This window comes from Scomber japonicus, chromosome 19 (assembly GCF_027409825.1).
Source record: "Scomber japonicus isolate fScoJap1 chromosome 19, fScoJap1.pri, whole genome shotgun sequence".
NCBI classification, from domain to species: domain Eukaryota; kingdom Metazoa; phylum Chordata; class Actinopteri; order Scombriformes; family Scombridae; genus Scomber; species Scomber japonicus.
In genome coordinates this window covers 8,840,860-8,865,929 of record NC_070596.1, presented here as the reverse complement: position 1 = coordinate 8,865,929, position 25,070 = coordinate 8,840,860, and the positions used below count along the sequence as shown (strand labels likewise).

Sequence of the window (25,070 nt, the reverse complement as noted above, 5' to 3'; positions counted from 1 at the left end):
CACCACCCCACCGCCGTACATCACTGTAGGGATCACATTATCAGCTTTCACCCTCTTCATAATAATTACAGCAAACAATTTGGTTAGTATTGTCTCTGTAGCTCTGTGAAGCTGAGCGACGCATTGTCGCAAATTGCCTAATTCAGACTCCTCGATGTGTGGTCCCTCTGGAGCAAAGCAGGGTTTGTTTTTCATTAAGGGAAGCGAGGCAGTTGGCGAGAGCACATGTGTCTGGCAGAAGCAGCAGCAGCAGCAGCAGCAGGATCGACAGCCTGACAGTCCCTGCCTGGAAGTTGAACGTCTGCCTCCACATCTGAAGGAGCATACTGATAAACCTGCCTTATTTTTAATCTGCAGTCATCCAACACTTGACAAATGTTTAAATGTTTGGCTGCATCGCAAAGGTTCAAGATAATTCCTGTAAGATCATTGGTTTAAATCCCTCTACAAGTGGAAGATGTGAGATCTGGACTTCGGGCCATTTTTTTCCCCACAGACTTGGGGGAAGTTCGGCGATGTGTGACAGCTGTTTGGACTCAACTTCAAACGAGCTCTGGTGCAGTCCCAAAAAAAAGTCTGCTACCGTTGTTGGACGACATGATTGGTGCATGACACATTCAATTCATCCGTCACCATGTGTAACAGTCCATAAACACTAACATTTGTTGATTTATTTATATATCGTTAGTAGGGAGAGAAATAGTTGCAGGGTTTTTCTACAGTGAGCTTGTTTGAGGGTGACACAACACATACTTGGACATTAATTAGTTTTGTAGTTAGTAACAGTGTTAAAACAACATTGGCCCACGGTGTGAAAGTGTGAAAACATGCCATCAAGTAATATTATTCTAATTAAGCTTCTCAGTTGATCAGAAATGCACATTTAGGATAGCATTAAGCAGATTGGAGGTTTTAAAAGTGGATATCTGTGTAGCAAAATAGAACACAGGTAGAAATATAGACATTTATTTTCACTCTAAACTCTAAATGCTTTGTCATGTCGGGATTTTTGCTCCTGTAATGCGTTTGCATAGTCGAGCTAATGATACAGTAAGTTCTGCACATCATCCATCGACCAGGAAGAGTGTAGCTATTGTATAAGGAAGCTCTCTCTCTATTTGCTGTATGATCATTTATACAGTGTTTATTGATCATACGCAGACTGAATGGCATCCCGGGTCCCTGAGCAGCACAGGATGTATGGAGAATGGATTTTCATGTTTGAATAGCATGTCGTAATGCAGTGTAGCCTTTTAATGTCCGATCACATTGAAGTGTAGTGACATAGCAGCAGTGTCCCAGGCCTGTTAATTTCCATGGAGTAACAACTTGAAGGGGATTCGAGTTGACTAACAGTTGAAGCGTTGTTTAAGAGGACATTTAAACCGAACCCAAAAAAGGTCCACGTTGACTCATCAGGATTAAAAATACATGTGCAGTATAGCATCAGATTTTCCTTTTTACATCTATTATTTTCTCTGTTTTTCCTTTCTTAAATCATCTCGGGTGGAGTCTATGAGTGGCTGACACATGCTGATCATCCCCAGGAGATTTGTATCTCCCTCACATGTCCAGAAGCATTTTTTTTTCTTTTCCATAATTCTACTCAAAACATTAATTCTGTCTTCAGCAAACATAGCACACATATCATCCGTCTCCTTTTTTTTTTGGAGCTCGCCCCACCCATCTGAGATTGACAGTCGGGGCTGCGTGCTTTCTCCTTTTGCACTCCGAGAGAGAAAAAACTCATGCGTGTGCTCTATGGAAATTTGCAAGCAGACATGCTGTCACGCATGCTCGAGTGCACACACATGCACAGAAGTGAAAAGAAACTAAAATAAAGGCTTCCCACATCCTGTTTAGTGAGCTCCCCCCAAACCACCGCCAGTGTTTGCATTGTGACCACAGACGCTGTACGAAGCCTCAGATTTCTGCACTCATCTAACCAAACTGTGCTTAACCTGGCAGTCTCTATCTAAAAACACTCCCTTGATACAACATTGCTGTGCCCCTCTGAGCTCGACTTCACAGCAAACCGGGATCAAACACAGGGTGGCAGATATGTGCTGCATCCTTTTTCAGCAGCCAAATAAATGTTGAGGTCTAGATACAGTAGGCTCAAGGCTGAAACTATTGATTCTGTTTGCATAAATCTAGCATTCTACCAATTATACTAACAGTTAATTGGCAAAGAAGTACATTTTTATAAGGCTGTAGTCATGTCTGTTCTAAAATTAGCCATTATTTTAATACAGCACCAGTAAAAAGTTTGTTCATGGTAAAAATGGACATATATTTCAGTTTGACTTCAATGACATGCCACTGACATGCTGCAATTCTGCTGGTAGAAGTGACACAACATTCTAGTTTTACTAACAGGTATTTTACCCACTGGCAGTTGCCTTTTAAAGCAGGTACAGTATGTCACTGGTGGTTGTGTGATAGCTACACCAGCACTGCTGCATGGCATTGCCCTGGTTATCAGTACACATAACTCCTATAGAAGCCCATTTTTAATGATTAAATGAGGATTGACCTATCTTTAGGTCATTTAATCATTAATACAGTTGGCAGTGGGTATATCAGCTTAGTAGCCCAGCTGCCATCAATGCTTGTGTTGCTCTACTAGGCTTACAAACAGTCACTGGCCACCTCATCAAATGCATCTGTTAATGTCGTCGTCTGTCGTCAGCATCGTCTTAAAGAAGAGCAGATTCTCAGTTTCTATTGATGTCATAGTTACATCATGTATCTTCTTTCCACCTAAATATTTAAAAGTCATGTAAAACAATCTTAGTTATAGTGAGGACTTGTAAACACATATATCTAAATATACACAGCTCCTGAAAAAGTAGGAATAAACACGAATGCCTCATATCCAAAGTGTTTAAGGTAATTAGACACCAATTTAATGGATATAGTGCTCTATTGACCATGCATTTCCTCACACATCCAACTCTGTAATCATATGATCACTGAGCAATAAGTAATTCAGTGTTTAAATTATCACCATTGTAAAGCAATAACATATTTGATAGCATTACTTTAAATATCAATAAAAACCATAAGCAAACTCTAATTGGTATCTCCAGTGTGCTGATAATGACTTGACCACTGATTAATGGTTGTTCGCTTACAGATGAAACAAAACTATATTTCAGAGAATTCAAATCAAGCATTTGCATTATTAGAATAATTCAGATTCATTGAGTAACCGTGTGAACCTTAGACCAGATTTATGGGAGGGAGCTCAACAGGGATTGTTTGCTGCTATTTTTGTATCTGTTTGTAGAAGAGGACAGAGATCTGAGCTCGACTGTGGCAACAACAAAATGCCACAGTGTTCCTGAGTTGACACGCTGGTGCTGGCGGGAGACATTAACGGACGTCATGAGAGAGAATTATTCAACCAGCGTTGAGCCCGTACACTGGTGGCCACCTAACTTTCAAGCCTCAGCCCAGTCCCTCCCCAACACCCCTCCTCATCAGCATGCATTATTCTTCTTTTTGGTGTCTGTTCACATTGGCTGACAAGCGCAGTTTGCTTGGCGTAGCCCGGAGCTCAAAACCACATCACACGTAGAGCCACACATTTTCCTCACTCTCTCTCTCTCTCTCTCTCACTCTCTCTCTCTATCTCTCTCGCTGTCGCACGGGCTGTTAACAGTGTTTTCAGAGTCGGGGAATGTGAAAATATTCATCGAGGAGTGGGGGGGGGGGGGGGGTAAAGACTAAAGAGAGGAGGTGGGAGTGGGGGGCAGTGGAGAGCTTGGGAGTGCGACGCCACCCAGACTGCCAGTGTTGGCTGACGTGTCTGGCCATCGCCAAAGGTTAACAGGCACCAACCTCCCCTCTGCTCCGATGCGACATGACACTCCTCGCCACTCTCATCACCCGGTCTGATGTGTCGTTCTTTCACGGTTCAGGGATTTTTGGAAGGGGCAGGGCGCGGCACGGAGGGGGAACTTTCACTTTCTGTTGTGTAGGACATCATATAGAGTGGCAGCACAAAGAGGACCTCATTTATTATTTTCTGGATTTTTGCCCCGTTTTTGATCCGCAAACACAGGCCATGCATGAAGGAACTCATACATGCACATAAGAATGCACACATACAACTGTAAACACACTTTCATTCATTCATTCATTCATTCATTCATTCATTCATTCATTCGCACACACAGCATAATGTATTTGCAGCCTTCCCTTCCCTGGCTAGAAATGCATTGTCTCCCTTCAGAGAGGACATTAATAAGGAATGAGTCCCTTTGAAGTGTGGCTGTGGGCTGTCAGATCTGAACTGACATAATCATCCCAGAGAATAACACCCCCTCCCACCTTTTAACATACACTCCCACACATCCAACCTTGCATTCATTCCCTCTGTGCCTGTCCCTGAGGAGCGCTGTAAGAAGACGCCGTAGCCAAAGGTGTCCTCTTTACGCTTAATCTAAACGGCCTCTATACAGTTTCTCGAAACACAATGCACTCCCTCACACTCATGTAATCCTTTGTAGTATTTGTATTTTTCCTGTATTCATATTGACTGTAATAGAAGATAGGAACACTTTTGTTTTTTCCCTGCACCCACTTTGAACCTCTTTCTGCATTCACACAACTGAAACGTTAGCTATCGATATTATTTTTGTACGTTTTCTATAAAATTTACAGTAATCTGGTTTCTTTTCTGACGTTTTTTGAATACTTGTAATTGAGTCTGTCCTCCTTAGAAAAATGACACTATAGTCGGTCAATTCAGTCGCAAAAAACAACCTATAGTTGTGTTTGAGTGACAAATGCCATCTAGTGGCCTCAGCAAGTAATTACAATCTGGAGAAGTGACGCAATTGAGATGACATCTATATAAAATGGTAAATTTACATATTTGGGTGTGGTGGGTCGGCCGATTGAGGCCCCTGATTTAAAAAAACTCTCCTGTGAATCAGTCTTGAGTGATCTATGTGGTTGTCTAACGTGGAGGATTTGTAACTATAATTACAAATGTAGTGAACTGATTTGAATGCTTTTTCCCCACTTGGCAGCTCATGTGTACAGTCTCTTTATGACATGAAACACACCGTTTCCCCCTCCCCCCACCCAGAGTTGTTATTGATGTACAATACTGGTGTGAAACTTAGTCTGGCAGTTCAGTACCTCTGGTAATGCGGAGTACTCCTGTGCCCTTTCCATCACCCTTAACAACACACCTCCACGCACACACTCACACACACTCACACACATCACAGATTTGATCCTCGGTAGCATGCTGTGAATCCCCCTGTCCCCCCACTCCTCTGTTTTTTTCAGTTTCCATGCCTCCACAGTGTGATTAGGGGGTGAAGGTTTCCTGTTGGGTCACAAGCTCACTTAAAGCCTCACTGCCAGACTACAAAGCTAAAAAACTGATGTAACACAGCTGTCATACGAAAGTCTCAAAGGGAATTTCATAGAGATGATCAAGGGGTCATTGTTTGGCTTTTTTTTCTCTTTTTTTGTTAATTTATTTAAATATTTGAATTTAGAGTATAAAGAGAGTATTAAAGTGGTTGGCAATTTGATTTATTTTAACAACAGGGTTTTTTGTCCTTTTTTTACCTTGTAAAAGAGCAAATAATGAGCTGCTCATTTCCACTTTCTCTCCATTTTACTGTCACTTCTCATTAACACCATCATTTTTTTTGAGCTCTCAATGTCATGGGACGACCTCATTTTCTCTAAAACGAGGTGATTAATGTGTTCTTGCATCAGAAAACACACTTCTTCTTGGGCGCTTGCGGACATAAAATCTGTTCAATTTAAACCCATGAGTGAATCGAAGCTAATGCTGAGGCTAATGCTCAGCTAGAAACATAAACTGATTTGATCTTTGAATATTTTTTTGACATGTTGATATCCAAAACACTACCAATTACATCAACTTTTTTTTTCTTCCAACAACCAAAAAATAAATAAAAAATACGTACTCCTACATGCAACCACTAGTGCACTGTTTGAAAAGAGTAGACTCAAAAGACTGCCTCTAGACATGCATACTGTGTCTACAGTATGTCACACCTCTCCATCAATCTGATAGATGAAGTCAGACTTGTCAGACCCCAATACCCCTCCTACCCCTCCTCCCTCCATTACCCCCGGCTCATTTCACACTTTCCAACTTCTTCTTCTTCTCCTCTCAGCCTCTTTGTCACGTGTCATAAGAGAAGATGCCTCTCCTTCTCCCTGTAACTGTAGCTGTAGCTGTAGCTGTAGCTTTTTAGATTGATTTTTCTATCTCGTTCTGACTCCTCGCACCAGATGCTGGTTGCACCTGTGTCGGTTTCTACTGTAAAGACATCTAAATGATTTGCAAGACAATGTATATTTATTCCACCTATTTACTAAATTGCTTCTCACAGTGATGCAGGTTTCTTTACTTTATCTTTATTCTTTCCCTCAGTTCAGATGCATTTTAACATCAATTTGTCTGAATTCTTGCTTGTGACACACACATACAAGCACACTAACATATACATAACATACCCATCTGTAGGCGCAGATGGAGACACACATCCCTTCTCACTGTTTTTCTCACATATACAGTACATGCTATACAAGCCACATATATAACCCACCATAAAATCCCCCTTTTCAAGGTTAATTCACTTCTTTAAGCCTTTGTTAAACCCTTCCCGTAACGGTTACACACCCAGATTTCAACTCTGGACTAATACTGTACTGTACGTGACGAACAAATCTTTCAGTCTATTTATAATGTGCTCAGAATACACAATTGCCATCCTCTGCTAGACAGAGAACGGATTTGTACCATGTCTTGTGCTTACTTTAGTGTCTGTATTTGATTTCAACACCCTGATAAAGGCTCTCAGCCAAAATACACAGGTGTTAGCCAGTAATATTAAAGTTTTCTCAGGGCTCAGAGTGCCTTAGATTTTTCCCTACAGTTTAGGCTCCAAAGAGCACATTTGTTTAGTGAGTTGATATTCATATTCTACAAATGAAACTGACAGCTATGATTGATCCAAACTAGCTCAAATGTTTAAAAATACAAAAAAAACAGGGATGCAAAAGCACACATTGTTTCCCCAAGTCTAAAAATGATGGTGAAACTCCTCCATTTGCTCCACTACTCAGGCACCTATGACTCTGCTTCTATGACTGACTCCTTGCAACCTGAGGCTCAATCTGAGTCTGACTGTAAGCGCTTTGTTGCTGCTCCTGGCTCTGATTGACACTTCCTTCATACTTGTGGACAGTCCATGCTGATCCTGTGACATCCAGCATGGACAGGGCCTCTTCACATGTAAATAATTGATGTATCACTGACCTACAGACAGCTGTACAATGAAGGTACAGCTCTGTGGCCTGCGGATAGCCACATCACTCTGTTAGGAGCTCTGTGTAGAACGCAGAGGCACGAAGAAGCCACGTTGTATAGTCAGATTCTTTCTGCTGTTGTTGATCTCATGAATAATGTAAAGGTGAGGGAAAAGAAGATTATTTTTGTGGATATTAGAGGATGTGTAAAACCTTGAGCTGCATCAAGGCGGTTTCCGTATTCAATCTGTCTTTTTCATTACCTCCACTGTGGTTTCCTCGCACACAGCAGGTCTGATTAATGTCTGCAGCATACATTTAACTGCTTGTAGAGCTCATGGAGTAAATATTTGTAAGTTTAAGCATGTTTATGTACCCATTTAAGTGTTATGTCAAGTTAATTGTGTCTAATTTAGAGGTTAGTCTTCCCTTGTAGTGATTAAACTGGTCTAAATGCAATTTCAAGGATCTTTATTCTTTTGTATGATGTAATTAGTGGTGATTAATTTTTAAAACAAGGGTTGTAGTGATTATGGTCTCTTGTTTGGCTGTAGTGTCTAAAATCAAACCCCACTCTTTGAACTTTTTTCACAGTCCTCTCTCAGATGATTCAATTTGTCGGCTTATTATGAGACTCAGCAGTGTCACAGTCAGTTCCACATTGCTAAAAATCCTATTTTTTAATTCCTAAATCCGCAGTGGCATTAAAAAATATGCTGAATTATTATTACCACTATGTTTTATATTAATATGGTGCTGATTTCTTAATTCATGACAGTTAAGTTACAATGAACAAACCACCAATTGATGAAAACATGCTTCTGTGGGTTTTTTTTTTAGCAATCTAGTTAGAGATTTTAGTCTGAATACTTTATAATTTTTAAGTTATTTTCCACTGTGTGCACTAATTCCTGTCTGGTGATTATAGACATTAACTCCAGATTCCCTTCAGACCTTAAGACATAAAAAATGTTCATTAAAGCTCTTAAATGTACATCTACTCATTCTCGCTCATTAAAAACAATCTAAAGTCTATGAATATGCAAATATATTTCATTTCAGAAGCTTAATGTCTCAAACTTCACTATAAAGTCCTGCAGTGTTTGTGCATTGGAGGCTCCAAATTTCCACATCACACTTGTGTAAGTTAAATAAACTCTGCATATTGAAAAAGCTTCTTTTTTTTAATGGAGGGGGGCTTTAAATACTTTAGGGTGTACACTAAGTCAAATGACAGTAAGCTCTCAAAAAAATAGTCTTAAATAATAAATGTAGATGAGGTCAGCGTATTTCAAAGATTTTATAATAACACTAATCATACTTATTTGGTGAAAAAAAAGAGCAGCATTTTTTTTACTCTCCAGTCTATTAATAGACATTTAGATGCAGTAATGATCAGACTCAGTCCTGATAGTTCAGATCACTCCCTGTTGCCTTGTGCTTCTCTTCATCTGTCAGTGGCATTAGGTGTCCCACAGACAGGGTCTTAATAGTAGCAGAGCGAAGGGGACAGGGCCTCTAATGGAAGCCCTTTGTTCAGTTGTCACTTTCACTGCTCCCATGGAAACATCCTGCTGGCCAATCACACTAGCCCTCTAGGTAGTGAGTGGCTGCTGCGCTCCTGTCACTGTTGGACTAAAGGCATCTATCACACTGAACTATCTTAAGTTTCTTTCTTCTTCTTCTTTTTTTTCTCACCCACCCTCCTGTTCTCTTTTTCTCTCACTCTCACTCAGCACTTGTTTTCCCTCTGAACATCTGAACTGAATTTACATCATTGTCCTTGTGTGCGTACAAAACAGAAAGCAAAGCTGAATTGTTGCAGCATACAGATACACTTTGGTAAACCACTGAATGAAAGCTTTCTCCTTTTGAAAATTCCATGTTGTGGATGCCAGAGTTCCCAGTTTATCCCCTCCCTGAAGTGGTTATGAATACCTCCTACCTGACTTTGTATGGGAATATAAAGGTAACTGCAGCTACATGCATCTCCCCCACTGGGTAAACACTGTAGTATGTGTGATAAGGGTTTTAGAGAGAAGGGTGTATTGGCAGAGTTGAAGGGAAAAGGGGGAGAAAAAAAAACACAAACAAAAAGAGATCATCTGTATCGCTGTACTCAGCTGCAGCCAGTTGGAATATAAAGCACCAGTGGCGACGCTGCAGGATTCATCTTCTAGAAACACTACTTCTCCAAAGACAGAGGAGCAGGACTCACAGTCAGATGAGGGGAAAGTCGCCCACTTGTGTATAAAAAAAGACACCAGTAAGCTGTACGCTCTAGAGGGGGTTTTGTTCCAAGAATGTCGAGTGTAATTGTGCATGAGCGCCTGCTGCTGGCATGTGCTTATGAAAAGTGAAAATGATCTTGGTTTATGTCATTTTGTGATGAAAAATATCAATAATGTTGATTTAAAAAAAAAAAAAATTGGATTCTATTCATTTTCATCTCATAGTATTGTAGTAGTATTGGTGTGTATAAGTGCACAGATGTGTGTGTGTGTGTGTGGGGGGGGGGGGGTGTCATTGTGTTTGTGTGTAGAGCAGAACATGAAAGTTTGTACATTCAAAAACATGCATGTATTGTATGCTTAGGCTGGATCCTATGTTCACCATACATAATACAACCACTAGCTGTGTTCTCACATGCTTCTATCAACCCACCTTTTTCAAATTTGCTGCCTCAAGTAAAGCTGGCTTTCTGTTCTCCAAGTCTAGACATAACAAAGAAGTCCACCATGACAAGCAAATGTGTAAAATCATTGGACTCTTTCAGATGTTTGCATGATGTGGGGGTTTACATCCATGCCCCTCCCTCTCCCCCAACTTGCTTATCTCCTCTAGCACAGGGGGTGTGGGCAGACCTCCCTCCCACAGGCCAGCTGGATTACGCATGTTGGTCTAATCCCATTCATTCTCTCAGTGCTCTCTGCTAGACTGACATGTACTGGACCATCATGTGCCCAAGTCACACACACACACACACACACACACACACACACACACATGCAGCCTAAGGTGCCTGTGTCTGATAAGGACTATGTGGAAGTATTAGCCTCATCAGCCTAGCCCCACCACATCATGGGAAATCCCGTTTCCTCCCATGATCCCCAATTTGCCCTTATCGTCACAACCTGCTCCAAAGCCTTAAACCCTTGTGTCACCTCACGCCCCCCAACAGCTTTGAGACAGGGATCATCTCTGATGTACACAGCACAGAGGATCAATCTGAAAACCCCTGTCTATGTGTGACAGTGACTTGGGTGCACGCCACTGGTTTTGAGGCGAGGAAAAGTTAAAATGCCGAAACAATAGATGAACAGCTAAATCTTTTCTTTTTCTGCCTTTTTTATTACAGCCGTCACTGTAAGGAGTGGGATCAACTACAACCCGATGGTTCAGCTTAGTTAAACTCCACTTTATGATCTCTCACCTTGTGTTTCAGTACTGCCATGATATCATTTATTAGTTCTCCTTTATATTATGACAGTGGAGTATATAATAGTGATTCACAAGGTTCCCCTTTTTGCTGAATACAACATGTCCTTCTACAATGATGATATTAAAAAAACACAGATGAGGAAGCAAACACTACTAACAGCTCTGCATCCCAAGAGTTCACTCAAAATACCTCATCTCGTGTCTTCAATCTTGTGTGAGGTCAAATGTCGGCTCTCAGCACCAGAAATAGAACAAACTATACCACAATCTCCTTTTTTTACATAAGCGGTAATAATAGAATCCAAATTCACTAGGTCATGAGGGGTGCGGCCCATGTGTCAAGTGTAATTATAATACTCTTATGCCCTCTGTTGAACTGTGCGTTTATATAATGCACATTAAACTCTCATCATTATTGCCAGACATTTATTCCAGTTTGTCAATCAAGGGAGTTGACATGTGGTTCGCCATTTGTTCCACAGTATTGGGCTTTTACATACTTTTTGTCCAGTGAGACACTTTGTTTTGCTTGTAGTAACAGCATTTTTTTTTTTTTTTCATTTTTGCTGTGTTGGCAGCTGAGAAATAGGGAGGAAAGGCTGTGTAATAACTAATGGATTGGCTGAAGGCAGCAGCTGTTTGCCGCTGAACTGTGAGCCAGACACTGTTGTATGGCAACCTCACCGGAACTGCTCCGCAAACAGTTAGCAGACACAACAGATTATTGGGTCTGACTGGACTGAAAAACTGCTTCAACATCATAAAAATGTTCACACACACACAGTCAGACATTAGGCAAGGCACACACACACACACACTTCGGTACAAATACTCATATGCGAGGGCTTGCACATAATCACTGACAAATGCGCCACACTCACATGGACATATGTAGAAACTAGAGGACAAGAGAGATAACATTTGAATTAGTCTGTCCCTTCTGAAGGTTAAATAAATGAACTCAGTTTTAGCTGCTTTCACCATAAGTCTCATTGTTTGTTCTTGGTGTAGAAATATCTATTTCCCCTCTGCTTCTTTGTGAAGAGCAATGTTAGAGATAGTTGGTAGCCTTGCCAAATTCTCAAAGTATTCATACTATAAACTATCTTCCTACTTTATACAGGGATGTCCAGTACAGACCACCAAGTACTGGGTTTTTGAATGATATAAATATTGATATTTGAGATCTGTAAAATGTGTGCTGCCAGTAAAGCATTTATGACTCTTCTACATGCCAAAGCAGATGTGTTTCAAATAACCAAATATTGGTCAATGATATCAGCCTCTTTGGTTGCATCTAAACCGCAGATCTGTTTCCTCCTGGAGGAATAGAACCACATTTTAATCATTTTGGATTCCAGTTGGTCACATTTTGACTGTGATTCAGAACTTAGCAACACTTTTTGCTTCAGTGCCAACATCGCCTACTAGTGTCTCCCTTACAGCTGTTTTCGAGGCTCGGCTTAACCACAAATGACACTAAAACATTATTCTTACGAGCACATTTTGTCATGGACTGCCCTGTACGAAACATTTGCACGTATGATTGATTGAAATGTCAATGATAGCCCAGCAGATAAGAGGGTTCGCAGCCTACAAACAGCTGATGAAAGACTTTGAAACATGACATGACACCCTGGAAATTTTCGTCACAGCGGGAGGTTCAGTCATTCTTGCATGCAAATGTCAAACACATGCTTGGGATGAGCCAAAAAAAGAAGAAAAAAAAAGAAAAAGAAGAAAAACTGGGCCAACCAAAACACGCATGCTGTCACAGACAAATACAGTAGTGGAGCCTTTAGCACTTGGCGAAGAGGTGTGATTCCTCTCAGCAGTGTGTTGAGATCATGAGTAATAGAACAAGGAATTGACCTGCTGTTCTGCTGGAGAAGCAGCAGTCTCTGATCTTGGCTCATTTCTTCCTGCAAGATAACCTGCAGCCAAAGACCAAAAGAAGCTCTTGAAGTGATAGCCCACCTGCTGCAAATGAAAATGTACCCTACAAATGCATTTTTACGCATTTGTTATCTTTCGTCGGCTCAGCTCTCACTTTCAATCACAGTCGCATTTTCAGCTCATTGTGAGGTGATTTCACGCACCGTGTTCTGCCTCCTGTGTTTTTGTCAAAGGCATGAGCTCAGTAGGGCTGAAGAGTTCATTGACTGGGTGAAGGGTTGCGCCGCATCACTCGTCCACACGCTTTGCTTGTTTTGTCAGCTGCCACCATGTCCCTAAAGAGCTTCTTTTTTTTTTTAACTCGTGTAAATTCAGGCATCACCCACAACATGCTGAGTGCAAAGTTGTCCTAATCGCCATCATGCTCACCATGACACCCTTCCAGGCAGGTCAGGCCTCACGCTGTATGCCCGCAGGACAAAATTAAGACACGGGCTAAGATGTGAGAAGGGAAAGACGGCTTTATCTACCCGCCTCTCCCATTGAACCCTTTGGGCTCCAGGCAACCTTCAGTAACACCTTTATCATAACTGTAAGAGCCTTTCACTAACCTTTAATTGAACTCCCACCTAAAGAAGCTTCAAGAAATTATTTTGACATCCATTACACACACCAACACATCAATGCATGGTCTTGGTCCAACATATACTTTTCAACCTCTCACATTTAACCTTCTACGAGCCAGTGCTGTAAGTAATGAATCATTTCAAATAGCAATTGCCAAGTTTTGTACTTGATAAAATCTATAAAAATGCACTTAAACACAGTTTAATGCACTTTAGTTCCAAGATATCAAGGCAAATGGTAAATGGACTGCACTTACATAGTGCCATTTGACACTATTGTTTGACGAAAGGCTTGAACTATGCAACGCTTAGTAGAATTCCCTGTTTCAGCACCAAAGTTGTCTAAAACTAACCACATCTCGACTTCCAACAATTGTCACACTGAGAACTTTTTGTGCTTGCTCAGCAGAGTTCCTTAGCGCAGGGAGCTTTGTCCGACTGCCGCTGCTGAGTCACCAGATGTCTGTGAGATCTTCTCACTCCCACATCCTCGCTCAGCCTCGAGCACAAACACTGCCACGATACTGTCAACACAACTCCCCCTCATTCATTATGAATGGAGCGGCTTTGCGAACAAATAAGCTGTAAACACAACAATCATAAGCGATCAGTTACTGTAGCTGCTGAGTGAGGCGGCACCTCATTCATTGCTATTGTATTGTTTGATCCGGCCAATTCATAAGGATTATTCTGCTCAGCTCAGGCTGCTTGAATGTAGATTTACTCAAAGGTAATAGCAAGCTATTCAAGCAGAATTTCTGTCAACCTTTTTTAACTAAACCATTTAGCTTGGTTTATGATGAAAAGAAATGCTGAACACAATGAGATTTAAACCCATGGCGTCGCCTGCTGTGCCATATTTTACAGAGCAGTCAGAAACTATTAAGACTGTGATACATTTTAGTTGTTTGGAGTCCATACTCATCCAGCACATTGGATATGAAATAAAATCTCTGCTCTGAGGTTAAAATGCTGACTCTAGCTATAGTTTGAGGGTGTTTACATCCATGTCAGATTGTTTTTAGAGGTCAAAGTAATAACATTTTTGGGCAAGTTAACAAACCTGAAGACATTGTTTTATGTCAGTAGTAATTTGGTGTCAAATCTTTCAATGACTTTCTATGGTCTTCAGCCCACAGTCATTGGCAAACTCTGGTCTGTTTTCTAGTCATTAGGACTGGAGCGATAAAATTATAACATTAATTATCCTGATATATTGTCCCTGATAGAAATATAACACATGTATATTAAACTGAGAGGAAGAGAGATAAGCCATTGATATCTTATTGATATTATTGAGCTGAGAATTACCTTCAAGAACATGCCATGTCTTATCATTATTCTCCTTGGTTAGTTCTTCTCTGTGTCCTTCTGCATCGACTAGAAGGAGTTATTATAAATCTGACGCTGCCCACCCAATATCAGTGTAAATGCCTTCAAACACAGCTAAAGCTAAAAGTCAGCACCTAAAGATATAGCCATAGCCAAAACAAACACTAACATTTTACTGTGCTAACATTTTTGACTGCACTGGATGTTTCTTTTTGTCCTCCAACTTTTTTTCCCTCCATCCTCTTATCTACCCCTTGACACCTGGATTAACTTCCCTTAAGCCCCATCTCTACCAGGACCTGTCCTTACCAGTATAGCATGCCCCATGGGCTATAATGCAACATTGATCTGTGTGTATGTGTGTGTATGTGTAAGAAAAATGTACACTCATGTGCAGCAAATGTGAATATATTCCAGCCTGAGTGTGTGCGCTTATAAACACACGGGCAAATGTCATGTCACACTCAGCCAAAGTCACGCATAAGGGAGCGGGCCGGTGTATCATGATTTGGTGTGAAATGGGACAGGTCATGGAAGAGGCTGCGTCGCATCGGCAGGTGCTTCCCAGGCCGAGGCGATCTATGGAGTACAATTTGCACATATTAGCCACCGTTGCCCTTTTTGCCTTCAAGCAGCACAGGTTCAGATCAAATCAATGTTTAAGGTCCTAAAGCTAAACAAGCTTCAAATTGATCCGTAGGCTCATAATCACATCAATAATTCATATTGATGGTTGTAAGAAATGCATGGAAGTCTGCCTAACTTCTCTGAAAGGCTTAAAAACCTTAACCCTCATCTGCATTATAGTAAACTAACCCACATGTTCAATCAGTGACGTACAGTAAGTGGTAACTGTACATTTTGCGTGTGGGCTGAATGCCCTCTGTAGGCTTACAGTCATTTTCTTTGGCGCTGATGGTAAATGGGGTCTTTGGGTCAGCAGCCGCACTCTCTCTGGCCCTCAGGCCTGCCCGGAGGCTTTTCTTGCCTGGACATAGACAGTGAAATCCCCTGTAATCAAGCAGCTGGAAGGTCTGCTTTAAAGGGGGTTTAGTGCAGTGTGGCAGGTGCCAATCTGACTGCAATCAGGATTTACACAGGAGCCTGATGGCATTCAGCAACGTTACCATGAGCTGATGCTCAGAGACTAATCACAGTCATTCATGCACTTTCTTTCCCAGCACTCGTGGTTTGTCATACTAAAAGAAGGCGAGGGACCATTAGGGATGTATTGCACTGTAATACATCCTATTACATTTGAATTTGTGCAGTGTCTTTAGCTTCCACTTTTCTTCCAGATAATGGAAGTGCGTCTTTCTTGATCTTCTATTTTCTTTTTCTTGTTTCTTTTCTTTCCCCCTTTCTGTAGTTATAAAGGTATTTATTTATAAACTCATAATTCACTTACTTAATTTTCTCTCTCTATATAGTTTGTATTGCTTTTATATTTGACAATGACTACAGATTGTTATTCGTTATCATCAGTACATTTCTGTGATCGTATGTAAGTATTACCCAATATTGTTATATTCAAACATTATATTCAAACTGCTGGTTGTACTATCACCATTTTTTGTTCATAACTGTCATTTCCTTTGTAGTTTTATATGTTTTAATATTTGAACAGTTCTGCTTTTATTATCCAACAAAAGAGAGGAAACACATTTTCCCTTTTCAGATGCCAGTAATAAAGTGGAGGTTATGTGAATGTACAGTACGCATACCCGAGGGAGCGTCTTCATTTTATTGCCCGTGTAGTATGAAGAAGCATTCTGGACATTTTTGTGTCTGAATTGTGGGTGAAAAATAAATTGTGAAACAGAGAGAGAGAGAAAAAAAAAAGAAACTGAGACCAAAGAGGGAAGAGAAAAAAAAGAGGAGAGAATAAGAAAAGGTTTGTAAAAGGCAGAATCTCCCGGAGGCAGTGGGACAGTGGGACACACACACATGGGCTCAGCCGTCCCTCCTCTGTCTGTCTATTATTGATGTTGGGCACGCAGGGTTCCCTCTCAGCCATCTGTTCTCAGCTCTCCCACTCCGTGCCCCTTTTTGCTACATGCTTACCACTTTGGCTGGCTGGCATACACAGACCAGTGCTGTCCTATCAAAGTGTGAATACTTCATAAATATATCACACTCAGGGAGTTAGTTGTTAAAAGAGGAAGCCAGTAAGAGAATTAGAAAAAAAACTACATTGATGTATTAGGATGAATTTTTTTATTAATTCACCCTCTTTGTTGGATGACTTCCAACACATGCATTGATTTGTGGTGTGAGATGTAATCATGTCATGACTGCATCAGATATAAACAGAATTGGCGGTTGGGAGTGTTTCATGATGGACTGTCAATAGTCCTGCTGTGCATGTTTTCAGATTTTAATCACATCACAGCCCCGCCCTCCGACTGTTGATAGCATATGGTTGCAGGTTTGATTTGATTTGACTCATAACTGATGACCATACATATTCAGTAAAGGCTGGTTGCCAGGGGAAACCAGGTCCACATTAGTCTTCTGATTGGACGTGGGGTAGTCACATGAGACTTAAATTGGCCCCAGCTGGGACAGAGAGGCCACATGTGGCGAGTCTGGAGATGTGTAAGGGTGGCGTGTGTTTGCAAACATTTGGCCTCATGTCGCATTTAATCCATAGATGCAATCCACACACACCCCCCTTCTTCACTCCCTTTCCCTTCCCTTCCCTGTCCTTCACACACACACACACATACACACTCACACACAAAACTGTCACGCACAATGGATTGTAAATGTTGCATGGCAGTCTCATGCAGAAACTGAGAGCATCAGTGAGGCTGTCTGACTTTACATGTGTCTTCAATTACAACCTCCTGACTGACAGCGAGGGTCACATGTGGGTGAGGGCATGCCAGTGGCTACATGGTTGATGATTGAGGTAAGATATTGGTTTGGGGCTTTAGAAACCTAAGCTATCACTCCATCGTGTGACTTGTCTTTACCATATTCCTAGAGGGGGTGAAAGAGGCTTTATTCTCTGGCTATACCCCAGCGTTAAGACCCCCCGGGGAGAACGAGATGAGAGGGAAATTAATAATGTGTAGAGACTCAGAGGCTTTGACTGAACCAAAGGATCAGAAGATGGTGAAGAGAGTGTATTAGAGGCAGAGAGGGACACAGAAACACAGGCAGAGGGAGGACAACAGATAAGGGAAGTCTGCACCCAAAAAAAGTGTTTGAAAAAAGCACTTAAAGGTGTGCTTCACTGAAGATCTATTAAGAAAATCTTTTGAGTATCACTCACAGCCTCTGTGCTTGAAAAGTTAGCACAAAGAAGTTTTTAGTCTGCTTCTAGTTAGATTTAGCAGAGTGTGCCTTAAATAGTCTCCTGTAATCACACTTTGCCTGCAGTGAAACTGTATTTCTACATTTAAGAGATAAATAAGAAATTTGTCATTTCACTAAGTATGTCACTATGTAACAGACATTTTTTATTTTACTCTACTGCCCTGAAAACAGATTGCAAATTAGCATTTCTTACAGAAGCCAGAGGGAGTCACGAAAAGAAAGCACTCCCAGTTTTGAGACATATTTTTCACATTATGACATGCAAATCTAACATGAGCTAAAAATGAGAACAACTCCATAACAGTAAGGATACTGGAGATTTAATATTTATAGACTTTAGCCTGCAATGTGCGGAAGTCACGCTAGCGTGCTAGGCACTCCCGTGTCGTGTCGCCCCGGGCCAAGTAGGCTTTGGCCCTGTTCTGACCTCTCTGGCTCTAAGCCTGCATCTCCGCGATCCTTTGAACCCGACGGAGCCAGCTGTGTTTAGCCAGATCTGACCGCAGCGGATCATCTGTCCATCTAATTTACATTTTTACATTTACATTATGCTTTTCAGTTGGTTTTCTAATGTTTCAATTATGTCGTATGTCACCCTCCCACGACGACAACGTAGACTAAAAAGACGTGGGGGAAAAAAAGCAAATAATGATGCTGGGGCAGTATGCCATATGTGGTCCCTTCTTGCAGCAATGCCAGGTGGGCAGCATGCCACCCAGCAGCACAATGGGTTTATCCACAGTGATTTATTAAACACCCTAACCACTGGCTAAACGGAGAGCTAAATCACCAATCTATTGTTCTCCTCCCTCTTTTTTTTTTGTCTTTGACTGTCTATCTTTCCTGGGTTTCTTGAATATGTTAAGTAGGTGTGTAATGCTAGACTTGCCCCATATTGAAACCACTAAGCATGAACATCACTGCCTATTACACGGGTCTTTAGCAACACAGAGTAATAACCCCTTATCATCTTGTCGAGCAATAGCCCCATCGAGTTTTCCCTCCTTAGAGTGGTTAGATTTAAATGAATGTGATGTATACATACTCTATAACAGTGCTCTATATAATCTCCCCACTCTTCACAACTGCTTATGTTAAACATGAGAACAACTTGAATAGGGAGACTGAAAGGTTTTGGTCAACAATGCTTCAGCGTGAGTACTCCATAGTCCTAAAGTGGCTATTCTCTCTTCACAACAGCCATTAACATCTGCTCCTCTCGAATGTTAAACATCACAAGCGCTGAGATGCATTGTGTGTTTAGAGAAGAGGGAGTTTGATGAGTAGCTATAGTTGATACACCTGCCGAGGAAGAGGGGTTGAGATAACAATTTTCTCCTCCCTGTCGAGGAGGCATCTGGCATTGCCACGGTGTTGCAAGCTGAAATACACCCAGGAGTGGTTAATGAGGCATAGGAGACAGGGTTTATGTTGTGGTGGGTGTGTGTGCCAGTGAATGAGTGTGTGTTTTGGGGTGGTGGTTCCCTCATCTTACTGAACTAGCCACTGTAGACCCTACAAGGACGCCATCTGTAGTCCTCAGCTGTAAACCTACTTGCGTGTGACTCACAAGCAGCATTAAATCAGCTTAAATACAGACATACATTTTTGTTAAAAAGAAACACAAAGCACAAGCAGAAGGTATTGAGGTTAACAAACTATAGAAACTATGGGGATATTTAAGTGCGTGGCTCCATGTGTAAATTTGTGTGTTGGTGTGTGATCAAACTAAAGTGGCACCCAACCATCCGTGACTATGCACCACATGTCTCCGGATGTCATCATTAATGGTGGCCTGCATTATGTTTACACACAGTCCTGCGTGGCACTGCATACGCCTGGGAGGGGTTGCTAAGAAACACATGACCAAACCTTCGATGCTGAACTCAAATCAACATATTTTCTCTTAACTCGTCACACATACTGTTCAATGTACTTTGATAATGGTGCTTACTCTGTGGAATATATTTTGTGTTATGGATTGTTTTCTCTGTTGATCTTTAACTTTTACTTTTACTTTAGTTGTTTGATGTGGTGGCTGTGGTTACATTTATGGTTGATTGTTGTCTCTGATGGTTTATATTTAGTTACTTTTATGGTTGATTGTTGTATCTGACAGTTTATCTTTGAGTTACTTTTACAGCTGATTGTTGTCTCTGATGGTTTATCTTTTAGTTACTTTTATAGCTGACTGTTATCTCTGGTTTATATTTAGTTACCTTTATAGTTGATTGTTGTCTCTGATGGTTTATCTTTGAGTTACTTTTATAGCTGATAGTTATCTCTGGTTTATATTTAGTTACCTTTATGGTTGAGTGTTGTATCTAACAGTTTATCTTTGAGTTACTTTTATAGCTGACTGTTATCTCTGGTTTATATTTAGTTACTTTTATAGTTGATAATTGCCTCTAATGGTTTTCTTTAATTACTTTTAAAGCTGATCATTGCCTCTAATGGTTTGTTTTAGTTCCTTTGTAGTTGATAGTTGCCTCTGATGATTTGTTTTAGTTGTTTTATGGCTGATAGTTGCATGTAATGGTTTGTTTTATCGGCTTTGTAGTTGATAGTTGCCTCTGGTGGTTTGTTTTAGTTTCCTCATAGTTGATAGTTGCCTCTAATGGTTTGTTTTAGTGTCTTTATAGTTAATAGTTGCCTCTAATGGTATCTATTAGTTTCTTCATAATTGATAGTTGCCTCTGATGGTTTGTTTTTAGTTTGTTTATAGTTTTTTGCCTGTGATTGATTTGTTTTTTAGATACTTTTATAGTTGATTGTTACTTTTGACTGTTTTATCATTGTGCTACTCTTTTGTTTGTTTTGTCTGATCCCTCTTCGCTTCCACAAAGTATTGGTTAGTCTTCCTGTGGTCCACATTAAATGATGCAATATCACAGTATAATAATCAGAATAGAAACCAGAAATAAGTGCATTATTTTTTGCACCAAAACAAAATAATCATACAGTACAGCCATCAAAAAACTGTAGTTGAATGTTTTGTGTGACTGTTTATCTCTTTGTTTATTTCAGGTCATCTCCGCTCTGTCGAGAATCTCCCACCACAGCATTGCACAAATCAAAGGCATCAGGTATGTGTCTAATTTATTCTAACTCTCACATTTATCATTTGAACAGCTGGAGCACTCAAGTGTATCAGTGTTAAAGAGACCATTTGCATGAATGTATTCCACTTTTACTTGTAGGCTTATATTAAGATGGAGGGTGCTATTAACAGCTGCTGCTCATTTAAAAGTCAATTTATATTTTTTGTCAATTAGCTGCAGCTTTTAGCCACTGTTATTTTGCAGGGGCACAAAATTATCCGTAACACATTTCCATCTGTCAATCAAATGGTATTGTAGCACCATGTTTCTGTGGAAAATTAGTAATACAATGTAATCACTGCTGTCCGAGTCAAAATACAACATTGTATACAGGGGTAGTCATTTTCCTCTTCCTTTTTTTTCTTTTTATTTGTGATGTTGAGATTATCCTACACCCAGCTTTATCAGGTCTCAAATGGCCTTCTGATTTCTCTCCATTTGCTCAATCTGCTTGGAGCTTGGTGACTCACAGGCACCACATAAAAAGCCATTTTATTCATCTGAGTAATGACTTGATGGAGCTCGTCCATTAGAAGCCATGCCAGGAAATGAAGGGAGGAGAGAGAGCGGGTCCCTTGCCGTTAATAAAGACAACGCAACCTGCTGACCGCTGGCTAATTTGCTGCCTGTCCACACTGACCATTTTGCTATGAGGTGTCAAAATCAATGTTCATTTGTCCTCAGTTTAAATCGTACTCTGAACTCTCTAATCCTGAGTTAAATTCAGCAATCAGAATATTAATTGACTAGTAAAATATCAGTTACAATTCAGTTTTTAAGCTGTTGGTCAGATGATTATTTTACAAGTCTAGAAATATAACATTCGTTCCCTAGTTCCCTGTGGGAGCAGCATTGTGTGTTAGTAATACAATTCTCAACTTTCAAGGACAAGCATCTAAATACTGAATGTCCTTGAGCAAAACTCTGAATTACTTCAAGCCTTGGGTTTACCTTGACCTTTTAGCCTCCTGCAGGGAAACAATTGAAAACAGATCTGCCTTATGAGGATCAATAAAATATGCCTCTTTCTAAAGTAAGGACACATGTGGCTCCTGGCGTTAACAAGGAAACATTGATTAAGGTTATTAAATGGTACCTGAACTACATTCTCTGAAGGACACGGGTCAGTGTGGGAGTTGCATAGCTGTATGATTCCATTATTATTACCTTGGCCAACATTATTTTTTATGTGTGCTATTATCTTGATAGTCATACATTAAAATTAATACTTAAATGTCTAGAAAAGCATCAAGTAAAACCACCTTCAGAACAACAAATGTACAGTATCTACCTTCATCTATTACACTTTTTTCAGACAAAAGTTGCTTAAATCTATTGTTCACTCACCATTAAGCTGTTTTCTTCAACTTGCTACAAAAGCATGTGGATCTCTTAGCTAGCTGGATGTTCCACTCTCTTCACCAAGCACTTGTATACTTTGACTAACGTTCATATTGTGCATTGCTGCTATCTTTCAATTGCCCTGTTTGAGCTAATAAGCTATGATGGGTTCCCATGGTTTTATACTGACAAAGCTGTAAAGAGTCAGGTGTTTATTCTCAGTGGCATCAGCAGTATTGCAGATAGTGTGTTAGTAAAATAACACGTACAGGAGCTCTGAACAATGGGATGTGCACATATGCAGAGGGGCACATGACAAATGCATGATGAGGTCCAAGGTCATGTCCTGTATGATCTGACAACATGCTGCTATTAAGTAGAACACTTACACAACATGGATGTTCACTGACCCCAACTGACCTTTTTAAAGGTTCTTCTTACCCGCCTCATGGTTACTGTGTTTAAGACAAGGTCAGCTGCATTCATAGGTCCAAGGACCTGTCAGACCTCTTCTGTCTCGCTTCACAGCCCCTGTCAACTGTGTACAGGCCTGAACAGCCATAACCTATTCAAACACATGCTATACCTTATTCATAAGTTGTGTACCATAGTTAAGACTAACATAAGATTGAATATTGCTTGATCGCCATCTGGACCAATAAAATATGAAAAATGTTGAATTTGTCTCTGGTGATGCCGTGCCACGTGGTTTCTGAAGTGAATTATGAAACAGCAGACCTCCAAGGTCTTCTCTGAGGATATAATAATTGAAGTAGCTCTAGCAAAGGCTCAGACCCAATAGTAAGAGGAAAAACACAAGCTTCTTCTTAACTGAATTTTGCTTTAATATTCTTTACCCAAAAGAAATAGAGAAAAAAGAGACAGCATTCATGCTTTTTACAAATTGAATTTGTTTAATTTCACCCTTAAGATTCAAGAGCTCTCATTGTCACATGCAGTGCAACGCAGCAGGTGGCAACATTGAAGGCAGTGAAATTTGGTTTCCAATTAGAGTATGAAATACATATTCACAATCGTAGAAGAAAAGCAGAAGAGGGAAGAAAAAGAACAGAAAGAGAAATTTTATACTGGCCATTAGACATACCCAGACAAATCCTGGTGGACTGCAGCATCAGTGGGCCAGTGGATTGTTAGAAAATCCATAAGGTTTTTAATGGCCATGTTTGTCTTTTTACCAGCCCTCTCTGTTTGCCTGTTATTCAGGGTGTTGATGAGAGCATGCCACATGTGTTCTGGGGCTGGGCTCACTGGCCAATTACAAGTTATATACTGTGTATGTATGTATATGTATATATTTATATTGATATGGATATGCATGGTTTTCATGTCTCTGTATATCATAAAGGGTTACTCCAGAGATTAAGTATTGCACTTCTATATAACAATGTGGCCAATCAAAGCAGCAGGGCCCATGAGACATAAACTATTGTAGTGGTGGGATGTCCCTTTTAGAATCTAATAGAGAAGATGGTAGTGGATAAGGCAGCTTTAGCTCCATGTTGGAGGTTTCGATACCCAGACAATTACTCCATGGTCTCAAATCATTTAGTTACAGACACAGCATCAAGCCATCCATTGAGCTTTAAAATGACTGGAGAGTTCCTGACTGTGTTAAATCTCTGAGTAACAGTGCCACAGGCATGTCCATTGACATTCTGTTGAAACCCATTGATCTCGTCTTTGATGTCTGTTCACTGCACTGAGGCCTCGATAGTTCATGTCTCTGTCACTGTGTCAGCATGACAGCCCTATTTGGAAATGGGAGCCTTATTTTGACACACATACACACATTTTTCTGCCTTTCTGCAGATTCAAGCATAGACTGGACATACAGTAGACTCAAATATTCACATGAACGCTGTCTTCTGTGTGTTTATTGTGACTTCATACCCATGTTAAGTCTACAACCAGCTTGATTGTCCAGCTACACAACAAAAGCCATTGTTTAGACCATCATCTGCTAACTGAGTTGATCACAGGAAAGGATTCATCAAGATCTGGGTGGCTTACAATAAATTCTTTGGGGAATCCCCGCAAGCAGTCTAATAGGTGGAGCCTGATAGGAAGCTTTGCAGACCTCATTGAAGGCTGAAAAAACATGTCTGCCTTTGTTTATGTGACTTAAAGAGAAAAAGTCCTGTAAAGTATAGGATTTAGAGGATGAAGTTCATTATCTTAATGTTCTCCTAAATAGATGCTAGTTAGCCTCAATTAAATATAAGGCAGCAGAGAACAAATCTTAAGATAGGATTACACTATTTTAGTGATGAGACTATTTTCAGTCCTGAATAGATTTTTTTTCTTCAGTTATCTATTTATTTTGGAACAATTCACCACAGTAACTGTCAATCAAAAAAAAAAAAAAGAGTTGACCTCCAGTGTTTTCTCTTTTTGACCACAGCACTAACTCCTCATTGTGTAAGGACCTGATGTTCCCATCTTTTTGTGTGTTCTGGAAGATGGCCTTGTGTTTCTCCCAGCTTATCTTCTTCAGTGTGAGCTGCGTCATCCTCCTGTCCTGTTATTCAGCGCCTCTTCCTACCGCTTATCTGTGCAGTCCCCGGCTAACCTCAGTCTAACCTTCAACCCAGATACACTTCAGTGTCCTAGCTCATCTCTGATCCCCGATGTTCGAGTGTGTGTTGTGGACTCAGGGGGATCAGGATCGCAGAGT

The 25,070-nt window shown here is 40.6% G+C and overlaps 1 protein-coding gene across 1 annotated transcript in view; it reads left to right on the top strand.

Moving 5' to 3' along the window:
• The window catches only part of vav2 (vav 2 guanine nucleotide exchange factor), a 184,103-nt gene that overhangs the window by 112,914 nt on the left and 46,119 nt on the right, over nucleotides 1–25,070 (top strand). Inside the window, exon 3 of the mRNA XM_053339379.1 lies at nucleotides 20,961–21,019. Within this exon, the coding sequence (XP_053195354.1) occupies nucleotides 20,961–21,019 (59 nt within the window). The remainder of the gene's footprint in view (nucleotides 1–20,960; nucleotides 21,020–25,070) is intronic.